Source organism: Acinonyx jubatus, chromosome C1 (assembly GCF_027475565.1).
Source record: "Acinonyx jubatus isolate Ajub_Pintada_27869175 chromosome C1, VMU_Ajub_asm_v1.0, whole genome shotgun sequence".
NCBI classification, from domain to species: domain Eukaryota; kingdom Metazoa; phylum Chordata; class Mammalia; order Carnivora; family Felidae; genus Acinonyx; species Acinonyx jubatus.
Genome location: NC_069381.1, coordinates 125,034,629 through 125,052,085, shown reverse-complemented (window position 1 = coordinate 125,052,085; position 17,457 = coordinate 125,034,629). Strand labels below are relative to the sequence as shown.

Sequence of the window (17,457 nt, the reverse complement as noted above, 5' to 3'; positions counted from 1 at the left end):
CATTCTTCCCCTTAAATATAATATACTCACACTGTTCATAATACTGGCCAATGTAACTGGTTTTATAAATTAAAGAAGTATTGTCATTGACTTGTAATGCTAGATGATGAAGTTCCTTGAAATTTGTTATGAAAGATAAACATTCGGGTTTCCAAGAATATTCTTAACGGATACTGCATATTTTGGCATCAGCTTGTTGTATCATATAGAATCAAAGAGTAATACTATTTTTAACAGACTCAAGTATTCAAATCATAGTGATTCCAGTATTTCATTATGAGAGACCAATAAGAGGTCAAGATAGTTATCTGCCTCAGTGATTTTGGCATAAGTTGCAGTTTCTTTGGCTGAAGCATCTTACTGATGTTCAGATTTGGGTTATGCCATTTTGCCCAGATGAGCAAAGTATTTTAACATCCCTTAAGTCTGTTCTGTTATCATTTTTACTAGAGATATATTATACATAAAGTTTCAAGGATAAAGGATGGAATTATTGACAGTAAAATTAAAATTTTATTTGAAAACAAATAAATTGCAAACCTCTTGATAACATTTTTCTGGGTAACTTATCACTGGCTTTTTCTTTTTCTGCTTCATCTTTTGAGGGCTTCTCCTCTTTTTCAAATGATTGCGTTAACTGGATCTGAATTTTCTCCTGTTGGAAGGCAAAATCAGTTATAAATGAAAATATAAAGCAATTCAGCTAATACCACACATTTATATTTTTTGAGTAACACAAAACTGTATGGAGGAGAAAAAGGATAAAGATTTTTATGTTAACTAATTAGATTCTTCATACTGAAATACAACTTGATATTTTACCACTTATATCAAAGTCTTGATAGAAAATGTTAAAATTAATGTTTTGAGTTGAATGTATCAATTTAAACATGTCCTGAAAATTACTTTACAGAACATAAGATATTTTCTATGTTACTCTGAATATATCTACTTGTAAAACCCTTGGAGGGTCAGAAGCAAGGTCTTCTTAGCCTATTTTTGTACTGGAGATGCCAGTGCCAAACAAAAGAATAATGATCATCAATCATGACAATAAGAACAAGTGAGCATCAAGCCAACACTTAACAAAAAAATAGTTTTTTGAGTATCCTTTATAATCTCACACTCTTCCATTCTCTTGCCATATAAAAATGTAAGTACAGATTTTCCAAAACCAAATCCACACATCTGATTATTTTCTATTTATGAATGACATATTACTGTTCCTCTTTCAATCACCACCATGTTTTAGAAAGGTTTCAAACAAGATTGTTTTCCTTCTGGATATGTAATATTTAACCCTGTGAAGTAATCATATTCTATAAAATAGAAAAAGGAATTCTACATTCCATTTCAAAAATAATAACATTAAATGTAATTTCAGAGCCCAAAGAAATTACTGGAAATTAATTCACATAGCCTAAAAAGGCAAAAAAAAAAAAAAAAAAAAGTCACAAATCTCTGTTTATTCAAGCCAAGTCATAAAGGTAGAATAATTTCCAGATCATTTCTACTAAAGACAGAGGTATGACCTTTTTGTAGACTAAATGATACTATTATTTATTGATGAAAAACACTGATCAATTACTTCACTTTTCTGGGTGATGGTTGCCATGGAAATAGGTGTAATAAATCAACATCAAAAAGGATATAAATTTCAGGAGTTGAACTTGAAGTCACAAGAATTAACCTTTTTTTACCCATGTAATTTTTTTTGGAAACAATATTTGACAGAATTTCTGGTCAAATATATATATATACTTTTTCCTATAGGGTTGCTGACTGTTATTTTTATCTTTGTTCTTCTGCTTCCTATTTCATCTCACTTCAAATTTGGGTTTAGAATATAGGGCACAAGCTCTGGACTAGCAATTTTTAGTAGAATGATGAACATCTGCTTTATGCCCTCCTTTGTCTTGCTTACCAAACTTCATATATTAATCAACTTCATACATTCATCAATTGGTAAAAGTCATTCTTCTCACTATGACTCATTTTCTTATCCACTTTCCTTATTCTATTCCTATATGTAAAACAGATATTTAAAAATGAATCCCAGAGCTATGTTTCAGAAGTAGAATATTACAGAAGTTTTCCTGACTTATAGATTTTACTCCTAACTCAAGAATAACCTATAGAATCCAGTTGGAAGATTTCACATTTAGGCCTTCACTAAAAGCAGCTTCCACTGAGTATCAGATTTCATTTCTAAATTCCCTTCCCAAAGCCCTACATTTTAATTACACATATTAAACTATTTTGTCACGATGAACTGTATTTAAAAATACGGTAGGCTTCATACACCAAGGCCTTGCTTTCAGTTGGTACCAAGGCCTTGTTTTTAGTAGCAAATCAACGAGACATATTCAAAAACCCAGTAGTTCTTTTAAACGAACTCTTCTGACTATAAATAATTGGAAGGATAGCAACATCTCCACAGGAAGCTGTAATGCCTTTACTCTTCATTCTGTCATTGACATCTGTTATTGAGGTCACTTCCCTCTCATAAGCTCTCATCAGACACAAGTGACATCTCTTTTTTAATTGCCTCTCAACCTTTTGACTAATGAGTTTTATTCCAGATTAATTCCTCAAAAATCACATTCTGAAGCAGGCATTATTAGTTGGAAAGTGTCTCTACTACCAAGAATTAGATACCAGCACATTTCATGGGAAATAGTTTATTTTCTAATTCTCGTTCAGGTGCAATTGTTAAGTCAAGGCTTGGAAAAAGATGACTTTCTACTAAAAGGAATATCTTTTGCTCTGAGAGAACAATAATAGGTTATTACCTGAAAATAAAGAATTTATTGTATCCAAGAGCAACTGAGAAAGAATCTAGTAAGTGGAATACTGAACTCTGGCATAAATACTTTATTCATCATTCATATGCTATAACTTAGTTTCTGAACTTTATATAAACAGGAAAATTGTGATCAAAAATATATACATTAATATATAATGTACACTCTTGATATTAATTATTCACATGAATTTTCACTAGATATATTTATGTAGCACTATGAGAATTTTCCCTCCACTATTTTTCAGATCAGGTTAAAACGTACAAAGATCACCTTATCCTTTTTCTCATCAAGTATGCACTTTTTCTGTATTAACAGTCTAATTATGAATGACCCTTTTCATTTCCTCAATATCCTTGGACTAATTCCAGGAGGCTAAGATGGTGTAACATTTTGGCCAACAGAATGAAAAAATGAATTTTCAAAAAAATTACAATATCCACCGCTCCACCTTGTACAGGTGTATTCTTCACTCTTACTTGTACAAAATAACTTTTAAAATTGCTATTTCAAAAACAATTTCATTGATTTCTTCCAAAGTATACCATAACTCTCTAGCCTTATTAACAACCATGTAAAAGCCAAAGGTTAACATTTAAAACATGTTGTCTAGGCAATAGTTCTTAAGAAAACATTTGATTGTGTTTCTGCTTCTTGCTAGAAAGTTCATTATTACTAAAGCGTATCTATTTTATAGAATAAATACATAGAGCTATCTTTTATCTATGTAGTTAAATCTTCAATAAAAATCATACAATTTGAACACTATGTTCCTGACACTTGAACAAATTTCAAAGGAAACTAATTTTTATACATTCTTCGTTGACAATAAATATTTTCAAAACCTTCCTTTTCTTGTATTTTGGAAACAAAGAAGTGAAGTGGTTTTAAAAAACCCAACATGTTCTAAATATGTGACAACTATCTTTCACATCTATAATAGGCTTTTGAGGGCATCAGCTTCTAAATCAAGGCAAAGTATAACAATCTTTTTTTTTTTCTTTTGAATTAACGTACAACTGGCATTTATTAAAAAAAAAAAAAAGGTTGTACAACCTATCATGGCCTTTTTCCCCCCCTTTCCTTGTTTTAGTCACAGTTTCTTAAATAACCAAACAGTTGCTTCAATTCTTTGAAAATTATTATTGATACAGAACGGGATATCAGGCTGCTCAAACTCTTAAGAAGTAGAACAAATCACCAACAGGCAAAGTTATCACACTGATAAAAACATTGGTAAAGCGTCCTAAATTATTTAGGGATAAATGTCCAAAGGTAACATGAGACAAAGATCAATGCATGGCTAAGATTATCAGAAAAGTAAAGTCATAGCATTAAAAAGAATATATAAAAGGCAAACTGAACCATTTGCTTGAACCTCAGTTGTTTAATATTTTACAGGCACAGACAGAAGAGAAATTAGAAGTATTAAACTATTATGGCCAACCTAACTAGAAAACTGGCTTCAGCATGCATTCAGGTTAATAAGTAAAATAATATATCAAGCCAAAGTCTTGGGTAGTCTCCTCTTCACACACAAGCAGTAAGTGTTTAACAAATTTATAAAAGCCAAAATAACAAGGGCAAATTTCATCACAGTTATGCTCAGAAATACTACTTAATATTTTATAACGTTTCAATAATAATTTATAATCCCTTGAAGTCATTTTCCCAGTTAATTATATAATCCCTAAATTTCTCCAGAGAGAAACCACTGCACCAAGCCTCAGAATGAAGCAATGAGGTTTTCCCGACTTTTATCTGTATCTTTGGTGGTATTATGAAATTAGCTTCACTCATTTAAAATAAAGCAAACAAATGAAAACAAATACATAATGCACACACATGCATATACAACTTTTATTTAACCTTATGAAAAAATACTCTCCAGGAAGCAGGTTATTGTACCATGCCTTTAAATAACAATTTTTTGTTTTTGTTTTTTCTTTTCTTTTCTTTTCTTTTTTTTTTTTTACCTGGTTCTCCTGTGATATCTCTGCTGTAGGGGGTGGTGGAGATTCTTCACACACTGCAAGGCTCCGAACTAGCTTTAACTTTGAGCTCGACTAAAGAGAAGTATTTAAAATTAACACTACATTTCACAAATCTAGGGCATATCCAAAAGCCCCCTAGAGTTAAAGTTTCTTTATAGCTTCTGCCATGTATAAAAGTAGGTGAAATGCGCAAGTTAAATATATCATTAAATACCACTAAAACCCTTTGTTAAGAGGGAAAACAAATATAGTTTTGAAAACTACAGCAATAGCAAGAATGGGACTAATTCCAATTTCAAAAACCAAAGAATGGTGAGAAAGCCATTTTCTCTACAGATAGAGAACCATTAAAGATATAAAAGCAATGCACAAAAGCGACTAGGCAAGACAAAAACCCCAAATAAAACAAAATAAGCTTTCTGCCCCAAACAAAATATGACAAAACTAAACTGAATGCAGCGCTGTATGAAAACAAGGATTCATCAAGCATGAAGGAAGGCCCTTGGCATGCCAGCACAAAATATATTTACTATACCTTAGACCTTTTTCCTGTCTGTCCAAAGGATTGCAAAGGCCGCTGAACACACAAGAAAGATTCGTATTAAATTTCACACTGAAACAAAATGTTTGTTGCTTAATTCATAATCCTAAACCACAGAGAAACTACCTGCACAAAGTACTGGAAATGAGGAAATCAAAGTTGGTTTTAAGTAAAAAAGTATTGATTCCTCCCAGAATCACACTTATAGAAGATTCTCTAAAATCCTTCTGTGGGTATTTTGGTATTTTCTTTAAGTCAGCAAATGGCCAAAATTTCCATGTTAACTGAGTTAAATGGAACTTATAAAGTAACTAATTAGATACACTAAAATAAAATATACTTCTTAAGAATTTTATAACATATTACATTTTAGCTAAGGTGAGGAAAACATACAAACACACACACACACACACACACGCACACACACCTGAGTGATTTTAAGTAGCTATGCTTAGAAAAGTTTCCAAACTTACTAAGAATGCTTTAAATGCACACTGAGTCAGAGTACAACCACATATCTACTGAGTCTTTTTAACACTATAAAGAGGCACACCACCAGTTTATTAATGATGGAATCCTTTTTGCCTGGTCTAGGGTAAGGCAAAGAAGCAGAAAGAAAAGAGGGCAGTTACAATATGCATTTCATTCAGCATGACTGGAAGATCACACGACCTGGACACCCGCTGGGACAACCAGCTCTAGTTTGTGATACCAGGCTCTGGTTTGGGAAAGCAGCTGAAGTGCCTATGAAATGAAGCCAGACAGGTTTTAAACACTTTACTTCTTCCCACCTCCTTCCAGTCTACCTCTCAACCCCAATCCCCAACAGGTATCTATCATTCATACACATTAAAACCAGGAAGCTAGTTTGGTACCAAACATAAAACAGGTGAAAAAGTCCTTCTTAATACCTAGATTAGTATGCTTTGCATATGAAAAAAAAAAGCCACTATTTCATTCTTCCACCCAAAAAAAGCCTTATGTAAAACCAACAGAAATGGGAATCTGGGGATTCCTGGGTGGCTCAGTTGGTTGAGCATCTGACTCTTGATTTCGGCTCACGTCATGATCTCACTGTGGTGAGACTGAACCCCGCATCGGGCCCCATGCCGGGCAAAGAGCCTGCTTAAGATTCTCTCCTACTCACTCACTCTCACTTTCTGTCTTTCTCTCTCTCGAAGAGGAAGAAGAAGAAAAAATGAGAATCTGCAGTACCAGTGTGTCCTGGTACCCATTTTGTATCCAAAGTTCTTGAAATATAAGAAGCACTATATTTTGGGGAGTTTTGACTCTGGATTACCAGAGTCATTTAGCAATAACAAAAGAAAAATAGAAAAAATAAAGAAGAAAACGGCATGGAAGTGCACACAGATGCATATGTCAGTGCTTCCTGCCTATGAGACCTTCTGCATGTTGGTACTGTCTTCTGTTTCTATTTACTTTCCTCTTTAATTTGTTCAAGAGGATTTCTAACAATCTGTACTGATATCTAAAAGCAGGATTAAAAAAAGTTATGCTACATAATGCAGTAAGGACTTACAGGCCATAAAGTGGGAGAAAAATCAATAGATGAACACTAGAAAATCCACATAACTAAATGAGGTCCAAGGCACTAGAAGGGAAAAGAATTTGTGACTTACTCCCCTTCTCTTAAACCCTTACAATTTTAAGCATCAAGAGTACAAAACTTTCTATTGAAAAACTAAAAAAAAATTTTTTTTAATGTTTTACTTATTTTTGAGACAGAGAGAGACAGAGCATGAGCAGGGGAGGGACAGAGAGAGAGGGAGACAACAGAATCCGAACCAGGCTCCACACTCTGAGCTGTCAGCACAGAGCCCAGCGCAGGGCTTAAACTCACAAACCATGAGATCATGACCTGAGCCGAAGTCAGTTTAGCTGACTGAGCCACCCAGGCACCCCAGTCTATTGAAAATTTTTAAAAGAGATGATTAAATGGCAAGTACAAACTGTATTTCCTATGTAGAAGGGTTGACTTCAAATTTCTAGCTTTGCTTATTAGTAGGTGATCCTGGTCAAATTTTTTTCGGTTTATTCTCATCTGTATAAAAGTTCATATGATTTGTACTAATTTTCAAGGCTCCTGAATAGGTTCAATTAAACAGCAGAGTAAAAAAGGTGCTCTGTAAAACCTAAAGCACTATATATATGTAATAGATTATTAAAAGTTAGGAACCTAGCATGTCAGAAAACCTATGTCCTATTTCTAATCACTAGACCTAAGATTTAACTTAAAAAAAAATTAAGTGGGGATACTGTATGTTACCCCTACAGTAATTCTTTAGAGTTTTTATAGACTCATACATGCATTCACCAGCTCAGTTTTAATTCATAAGGAACTTTTGATAACAATAGAGATAAAAAAAGAGGTAAAATGATCTCAATGTGATTTCATTTAATTTAACATGTTCTGAATTCCTGCTTGTATACATGACACTGCCACACACTGGGCTACACAGATGAATAAGACTGTTTCTGGTCAGGAACCTTAGAGTCCAAGTTCAGGATTACTAAACAGTCCACCAGAACCCAAAACCTTCAGACTACTACCGGTGACAGACAGAATACTAAAGATGGTCTCCCCATATTCCAATCCCCTGGTAATTTAATCAAACTCTAACCTAAGTAAAGCTGTGAGGGGGTTTTGGAGACATAATTAAAGTCCCAATTCAGTCCATCATAAGATACAGATAATCCAGCAGGGTTTGACACATTCATGAGAGCTCTTTTAAAGCTGAAAGTTTTCTTTGGTTGGGAGAAGGGCAAGAAAACGGGTGAGAAGGACATGACACACCAGTGTTGGCTTTGAAGATGGAGAGGCCATGGGAGGATTGCAGGCAGGCTCTAAGGAGCAGAGAGTAAACAGCCCGTGGCTGAGAAGTCAGCAAGGAAACGTGGACCTCAAACTTAAAGCTAGCTGCAAGGAACTAAATTACACTAGCAACTGGAATGAGCTTGGAAGCAAATTCTTCCCTGAGTCTCCAGATAAGGGCCTAGGCTGGCCAACACCTTTGAGTTTGGCTTTGTGAAACCCTAAACAAAGAACTCAGCTGAACCCAACTTAGCTTCAACAGAACTATGAGTTGGCAAGTGGATGCTACTTTTAAGCATCTAAGTTTACAGTAATATGCTATGCTGCAATAGAAAACTAATACACTACTCCATTAAATAGATTATAAAATGCCAAAGGGCCATTATTCAATAAAAATCAGTTATAACTTCACTTCAAATAGCAAAGAACTGAAATTACATAATATATACATAACAACAAAGCAGAGAAAACATGTTGTGTGTATTAAAACAAACAGCCTTTGTTTTATATTTTGGTATCATTTTGGCAGCCAGATTTGACTTTAAATAGGAATAAAATTATTTTAAAAATGTATCTTTTTAAGAAATAATTTTTACTTTTTCCTCATTTTTTTTTTAAATTAGTGAAAAATACACATAAAATTTACCATATTAGCGGTTAGGTGTACAGATCAGTAGTATTAAATGCATTCATAATGTTGTGCAACCATCACTACCATCCACATCCATAACTCTTCATCTTGTAAAACTGGAAGTTACTCTATTAAATATAACTCCTCATTCTCCTTTCCCCAGCCCCTGGCAACAACCATTCTACTTTGTCTTAATGATTCTGACTACTTTTAAGTACCTCATAAAGGTGAAAGCACATAGTATTTGCCTTTTGTGACTGGATTATTTCACTTAGCATAATGACCTCAAGGTTGTAGCATGTTGCAGAATTTCCTTCCTAAGGCTGAGTAATTTCAATTTTATGTATATACCAAAACATGCTTACCCATTCATTCATCTGTTGATGGATCCATTTGAGGTGATTCAATGTTTCAGTTATTGTGAATAATGTTGCTATGAACGTGGGTGTACAAATATCTCTTCAAAATCCTTTTAATTTTTTTGGGGGGGGGAGGGGACTTAAAAGTGGAATTGCTGGATCACATAGTAGTTCTATTTTTAAGTTTTTTATTAAATGTTATGCCGCTTTCCACTAGTGGCTGTCCCATTTTAAGTTCCTACCAAGATTGTACAAGGTTTTAATTCCCCTACATCTTGCCAAAACGTGCTTTCTGGTTTTTGATATCCATCCAAATGGGTATGAGGTAGTATCTCATTGTGGTTTTGATTTGCTTTTCCCTAATGTTTAATGATGATGTGTATCTTTTCATGCACTTACTGGCCATTCATAGATATTTGGAGAAATGTCTATTTAAGTCCTTTGCCCATTTTTGAATAGGGTTGTTTTGTACTTGTGTTTTTAGGAATTCTCTATATATTCCGGTTATTAATCACTTATCAGATACATGATTTACAATATTTTCTCCTATTCTATGGGTTGTCTGTCTACTCTGTTGACAGTGTCTTATAATGCACAATTAAAAAGTTTTTTTCATGAAATCTAACTTGTCTTTTCTTCTTTTGTTACCTGTGCCTTTGGTGTCATAGCCAAGAAATGATTGCCAAATCTAATGTCATAAAAGTAATCACCCTCCCCCCGTTCGAGATTTTGATTCACATTCCATTTGGTATCCTGATTAGAGTAAAAGCAGTGAGAATTATGCTTTACAAACACTGCATTATTGCAACATCGTGATATGGCTTTAAATGGATTGTATACGAGAAAAAAATAACACTGGAATTAAGGCAATAACTACATATGCAAACCAAGCACATTACTCTGACACAGCCCTTAGTAAAAAGCTCTTTTGATTAAGTGAATTGATATTGCTGCAAGCAGGTCAGTCACTGAGTTGAAGGATAAGCTTTGAATGGCTTCATTCATTTAAAAAAGTACCTCCTACTGGCCCACCATAGCCAAAGGAAGCCTCTGCTAATCTCCACCGGTGTCACTTGCAATCACTGTGCCTACAATCTTCTGATACACCTGACTGAACATCTGTTTTATCTATAAAAGATCGATCTCTCCAGTGACCATGAACCTGATCAGGGTGGAGACATCTGTGTTGGCACATTTCATGGAATAGCAGAGCCTCTCAGTAAAAAAAGCAAGGCGGTTCAGGGTATAGTGGAAGATGGGTCTTCAGACCACTTTTAATTCACGGCCAACACAGCTTAACAAATCTTGATTAGCCATCCTGGAATAAGCCTCCATGGTAGTTTTTAGCTGAGAGAAGATACTTATGGCAAGAGTCATGTTAAAGCAAGATTCATCTGTCCCTAGTCTCCTCTCACCTGCTTGATAGAGATGCTGAATATCTTCCTGAGCCAATTGGTAGTATGTATGCATATGAGCTTAGCATTTTATTTTCCCCTTCCAAAACCCATCCATCTTGAGAACACTCTGGCTATCTTATCTGACTCTCATTAGCCAAGTCTCACTAATTAGGAAGCAAACTCCAGCTTTGGTCAGGGATGCCTCTTGGAGTGTCCTCAGTTTTGCAAATGTTGTAGCATTTACAAGACTCAACAAAATGAGCTTGGGTTCACTATAAAATGCACAGAAACACAGATGCTGCTTTTAGGGTAGTTGGGCAAAAATAAGCTTGGGAAAGATGACTGAGTTATCACTGCTCTGGAACAACCACATGGAGGTAGAAGGCTGGAGGTGACCCTTGGTTATCCACTGGCTCTCCAAACGACCTGGGCGTAGATATCTGGAAAACGGAAGGGGTGCTCAGATAAACTCTGGGAACTTTAGCTGTGACTGTTTGAGTTTTATGAATTTAACTACAAAATGGTAAGTTACTACCTTGAGCATCTCTTGCGGACTCAGGATCTTTTTTGGAAGAAATGTCAATGGGATTAACAGAGGGCACGTCTCTTCCAAGGCATTTCTTCCTCAGGTTCTTAAAGGGTGATGGTGGTGATGAATACCTCCACTGATGTCCATGATATTCAAATGGAAACCCATCCAGCCTGAACCCAAACACACACTGTCTGGGTCTGGCACCAGAAGACTAATATAGTCTTGTCTCAGATCTCAGCATCAACTCCTTTCTAGAAAATGCCACATTCTCTCTGGTAATACTGAACCAGCCAGGGGCTTTCCTCCCATTGTCTGTGGGGCCATCATCAGAGTATTGCTGCTCTGGGCTATGTGTGTTTCTACTGGAAATACCCAATGTTCAGGGAGTCTGGCTTCACTAATCATTTGGTTGGGGTAGCTTCCACAGGTTAATGGTTGTTTTCCTTTATTAGTGTTGTTGCTTTTGTCTTAGGTATCCAACATCCTCACTGTTCAAAGTATAGTCCAATACTGGTACCAGCTGGGAGGGTGTTGAGATTCAGAATCTTGGGGGTATTACCCCACACCTTCTTCAGTCTGTTTTGTGGCTATGCAGTGTTCACCCTTTGACTTCCTTAAAGTCGTCAACTTTTAATAGGTCTGGCAGCTCCAGCTCCATGGCCCTTTCTGTCTTGGGTGTGCAGATTGCAGCAGGTATCCCTGGGAACTGGAGATGTCTTGGAGGTGGTGGGGCTGGGGACTGAAAAAATCCCCTTGGTGTCCTAAGAAATCAGTGCAAATCCAATGTCATGATGTTTCCCCCCTGTATTCTTTTAAGAGCTTCATAGTTTCAGCTCTTGCATCTAAGTCTTTCATAGATTTTGTGTTAATTTTTATATATGGCATTAAGTAAAGCTCCAACTTCCTTCTTTTGCATGTGGATATCCAGCTGTTCCAACACCATTTGTTGAAAAGACTCTTTCTCCACGGTATTGGCACCCTTTTCAAAAATCATTTGACTGGAGCAACTGGGTGGTTCAGTTGGTTAGGAGTCCGACTTCAGCTCAGGTCATGATCTCATGGTTTGTGAGTCTGAACCCGCATCAGGCTCTGCTTACAGCTCAGAGCCTGAAGCCTGCTTCGGATTCTGTGTCTCCCTCTCTCTCTGCCCCTCCCCTGCTCACGCTCTCTCTGCCTCTCTCAAAAATAAACATTAAAAAAAAAGTTGAATTCATTAAATATTAATAAAAGACAATAAAAGTATAATATACAAATCTGGAACTTAATGCAAAGAAACAAAGAGTACTTCACTGCAATTCTGGGGAGCTTATGTCAAGAAATAAGTTTTATTTTGTATTTTACTACTAAAAAAAAGAATGCTGTGTGAGAATAAAGGGACTATTCTAACAAGCCATGTTGTTGTGCTATTAGTAATAAATAATTAGTAACATGCTAATGATAATAAATATTATAGAATATTTATTCTATAGAGAGAGAATCTACCTACATTCTATACCTACCACTAGCTAGGCTCTCACTATATACTGGGTATGTTAGATACATCCTTTATATCTTTGTTGGAGAAAAAGGAAAACAGTTAAGATCTGTATGATTTTACACAGACAGCCTTTCATTCAATCCTTTATTTTTATTATTTGAAAAAAATTTTTTTAAACATTTATTTTGAGACAGAGACAGACAGAGCATGAATGGGGGAAGGTCAGAGAGAGAGGGAGACACAGAATCTGAAACAGGCTCCAGGCTCTGAGCTGTAAGCACAGAGCCCAACATGGGGCTTGAACTCATGGACCGCGAGATCATGACCTGAGCTGAAGTCGGACGCTCAATCGACTGAGCCACCCAGGCGCCCCTCATTCAATCCTTTAAACAAAAACTTCTTTACATGTTTCATCAATTAAATAATTTAATGCTTGTTAACCTCCTGTTGGTCAATGTGGTCTGTACCTTGAGTTTTTCTGATAACCCTATTAGATTGCCATTGCTTTCTTGTCTCTTCCATGCCCCATCTTCCCTTTTTTTAAAGAAAGGCAGTGGAGCTCACCTGGGGATACAAGATGTAGGTATTTTGTCTTGACTATCAAAGGGCCTGCTACAGAAACAGAGTATACTAAGCACCTACTTCAACTGATTTTGTCTGGTAAATTCACTCATATAGATCAGAAGCTGTTCATGCTCTTTGGCACATAAAGGTCTAGTTGTAAACAAAAATCAGTTCTCATTTCCTCCACAACAAAGGTTACCAACACAATCTGGACTGGCCATCCTATTGTTCAATAAATAATTTGTTGGGAGAGGGATCATTGTTTAATCTGCTCTAAAATAGGTTTGGATTGTGTTTATATACACATGTACACAGATGAGTACCCCTACACAAAGCATTTGTCCTGTACAAAAATACAATTAAAAAAGAATGGGGAAGTTGAATATATAGTAAGCAGAGCACAAGATTCCTAATTTTACATTTGAAATAAATGACTACAAAAAATCAAGACAAGTAGTTCACCCTAAATTTAATCTGAAAATTCTAACCCTGAGAAAAATCGAACACCAGAGGGCATATTAATCAGTTATACAAAGAAAACCAAAGCAAACACTTCTCCCCTTCCCCCACCATTCATTAAAGATTAGTTGTAGTCAAACATTTTTCTGGATTTAGAAGCTTGACTTATCACTCCAATCTTCTAATTATTATATAATCATAAAAAGTCCAATATATAACTTAATATCTGTAATAGGAATAGCGTGTGGCAGTAGAAAAATTACTCAGCAAAAACTCTTTGCACAATTATCTGGGACCATAATCAACAGTTCAGAACCAACCCCACAGTAATTATGTAGGTAAGTTAACTTCTTGACATTAATGTACATAGATCGCTCAAATTAGCACTAAAGTATTCTTAAGGAAGTAATTCTAAAACTTCTATAAAAGATTATAACCCGAAATATAACTCTGAATGAAGAACACAACTAACATTTTTAAAAAAGAGAGTCACGCCAGCAGAATTACATATAAAAGCAATGGTTAAGGAGCTCTATGAGATAGTCCACTTGTAATCATCGAAGGTAATGTCCAATGTCTGCTGTTCTCCCTCCAGTTTGATAAAATTTTTTATATAAATGCTATCTTTAACACCTTAACATAGTAGAAAACTGTAAGATGTCTTCACAGTATTATAGAAGCTACTACATCCCTTCATTCAAAAATGACTTTTTCTAAATAAAGCACTAAGGGGGTGGTCAGGAAATTAAGACTTGGGAATGGATGAAATATATGCTTCTTGAGGAAACATTTTCATTTTTCTAAGTCACTTCAAGTATTACTGGGTTGAAGCAAGACAACAGATATAAGTTTATTCAGAATGATAAACAAGGAAATAGGCAATATATTGGTTTATTCAAAATTCTTAATAGGAAACATATATAAGTTGATATACACATCTAAATTTAAGTAAATACAGTGTCTATTAAAATTAAACCTTTAGCCAGCATCTTAAAGGTACCCAAGAAAGATGAAATGTCTACTAGTATGTCATAAGGTAACTCCATAGTAAGTTAAAAGATAATTTTATATTAGCCAGATTTTTCGTAACAAGACTATTGTACTGATGGTTAACACAGTTGACTTTTTTTAACATTATAATAGGTAAAAATATAGGAAAAAATTTTTATATTTATTAATCTACTTCCATTTCTAATTTCCACTACTTAAATCTCTTCCATGTAAGTTGTTTTGACTGTAAGCCTCTTGCCAGACACCTTGCATGGAGGCATGTTGGATCTCAAAAAGTTCCAAGCAGAGTAAATATTCTCACATACAGTAAACTCTTAATAAACATCTGAACAAACTGTGAATATAGCATTCAACAGATTAATATAAGATGAATTCTCATGTTCTCTTTGTTTGTCTTCCCAATCTTTATAGTCATGATGCTGAATGGAGTATGTCAGAGACCATGTTCATTTTTGCTTACTATAGTATTTCCTTTCCATAGAATAGGCTTTCAGTAAGTGTTTGGGGGCATGCATGCAATTTTCCTATATTCCTATAGTATGAACTGTGCCATGATTCAACAGTGCTTACTGCCAAGGGCAACACAACACACACAGTAAGAAATGCAATAATCCAAACTGATCGCTTGTTTATAAGCATGACCTGGAAGAGGGAGTATTAGGTATAAAAAAGGGACTAAAAGGAAATCTTCTACTACTTCAATAATAAGTGCAATAGAATTTTAGCAGATTTTCTCTGATTCAATCAGGATACTGGCGTGCTGCCATCACAGTGTAGTGACGGCAAGTTTGGCAATTTGTTTTAAAAAGTGCTATTACTAAAAATGACTAGGAAAAGTATGTTATTTCTGCCAATTTCTTAGGTAATTACCACTTGACTATACTTAATCAGTGGGGCCTAAATGCCTTTTTATAGCTATGTGAGTTGCTTTCATTTTCTAACATATTTCTGGCATATAATGGGGAATAAACAAAGTTTCTGACTGAATGAATGAAATAACCCTTAAAAGAAACTTCTTTACTTATAAGAAAAGTATATTAAAAAAATAGCCCTTTATGCTTATAAAAAAGTAGCCCTTGAGATCTTCAGGATGTAATAAGAATGACAGAATAATGATAAAATATTTTCTCCAAACTAGAATTCTTTATTCATAGGGCTAAACGAAAACAAATGAGTTAGAAATAATATTTTAAGAAAGTTCTGTGGTAGATTAAAGGTCTTTCTTTCCTACTGAGATGGAGACTCTAATTGCTCCTCCCTTGAATCTGGGCTAACTTTATTCACATATGTCATCAAAAGATGACAGAAGAGACATTCTGGGACTTATAAGCCTAGTCAAAAGAATGCTTGCAGCTGTGGTTGCCTCCTGGAACATTCTTTCTGTGACCCCTGAGTCATCACATAGTAAGTGTGACTACCCTGGTCGGCCATGCTGGAGGGGCCACAGGGAGATGCTCCCAGTTCCAGGTGAGAAGACATCTCAGCCATTCCCACCATGGTGTCAGATATGTGAGTGAAATAGTTTTGGACTTTCCAGGCCAGTCCATCTATCAGTTAAATATTGGCAAAAAACCACTTTTGTTGCCTTAGGCAACAAATTCACTAAACATTCAGTAAGCCAAGCCCTTATGCCATCTTCCTGACTCACAAATCATGGGACATTACTAGAACATTCAGAAGTGAATACTGTAAGTACTACCTGAAATAATTTTTACCTATCTTGAATCTGTTGACCAATTCATCAATTTCCATCTATGCCTGGAATTAAAAGCCTTCTCAGTAGTTAATTCTAAATCATATATGTGTAGCAGCAAAAGCCTCACATGAATTCGTTTTTCCCAGCAACCTCTGTTTTCAGTCATGGGTGACTGCTTCCCTTAAGGGTTGTTTTTGGCAAGAAAACTTCTACAGTTTGCAATCTTACTTATTCTTCTCTCCTTTAAGGGTTCTTAGGTTAGATCCTGAACTCTCATGATGCTAATAGGTGCAGGAGTACAAAAAGGTAGAAACCCAATAAAAAATGAATTGGACACATACAAATGAAAGCAATTATAAGCAAATACAAAGCAAATCAAAGATACAAGCAATTCAAAGAGCTACACTCAACAATCTGATCCAGATAGCTCAAAAAACAGCTAGTAAACACGTCCCAAAGGGTCAACTTACCCTTTTAGAATTCTGAGAGTGAGATTGGTATAAAGAGTATAATTGTATCTCGAGAATTAGTATTTGTAGTCAGAGAGAAAATCCTGTTTACCTGCAAATCAATATTGTTGTCAATACAACGTTCATTCTTCTCTGCCAAAATCTTCCCATAGTTTTCTGATTTGATAAGATTTTCAACTCTGGTTTTATCTTTCACTTCTGCCTCCAAATCCTTCATTGTTTCAGTTTCATTTTTTACAGTAACAGTATCAGACATCCTCATCAGCAAAGGTTATTTTAGAATTCTACAGGGAACTTGAAGCCTTAGCAAGAAAGAAAAAAAATTTAAATTCAGTTTGAAACATCTCTTAAATTCAGTTACTATACAATATTGACTGATGCCTTCTATGGTCCAGGAATAATGTTGGCTTTAAACAAGATAGAAGCAAAATTCCTACTTTCAAAAACTATAGAATATAGTGGCAGACATATACACTAAAAAAGGTATACAATGAGATAAGAGCTACAGTAAGGGTATGAGGTGATTCTGAAATACATGCCACTTTTTAAAATTATTTTTCTAAAGTTCATTTATTTTTGGGGGTGGGCAGAGAGAGAGAGAGAGAGAGAGAGAGGAGAGCATGAGTGGGGAGGGCCTGAGAGAGAGACAGACACAGAATGTGAAGCAGGCTCCAGGCTCTGAGCTGTCA

The 17,457-nt window shown here is 35.3% G+C and overlaps 1 protein-coding gene across 16 annotated transcripts in view; it reads right to left on the bottom strand.

Annotated features, from left to right (window-relative positions):
• R3HDM1 (R3H domain containing 1) overlaps window positions 1-17,457 on the bottom strand; it is a 203,008-nt gene that overhangs the window by 107,351 nt on the left and 78,200 nt on the right. For 12 of the 16 annotated variants that reach the window (XM_053214946.1, XM_027055875.2, XM_053214950.1 and 9 more), the window contains 4 exons: window positions 16,860-17,070; window positions 5,334-5,375; window positions 4,781-4,870; window positions 541-655 (listed from right to left, as the gene is read on the bottom strand). In XM_053214946.1, coding sequence (XP_053070921.1) covers window positions 541-655; window positions 4,781-4,870; window positions 5,334-5,375; window positions 16,860-17,030 — 418 coding nt within the window. In that variant the 5' untranslated portion in view covers window positions 17,031-17,070. Of the gene's footprint in view, window positions 1-540; window positions 656-4,780; window positions 4,871-5,333; window positions 5,376-16,859; window positions 17,071-17,457 lie in introns of those variants that run through there. The other 4 variants (XM_053214954.1, XM_053214958.1, XM_053214951.1 and 1 more) reach the window with 3 other exon arrangements.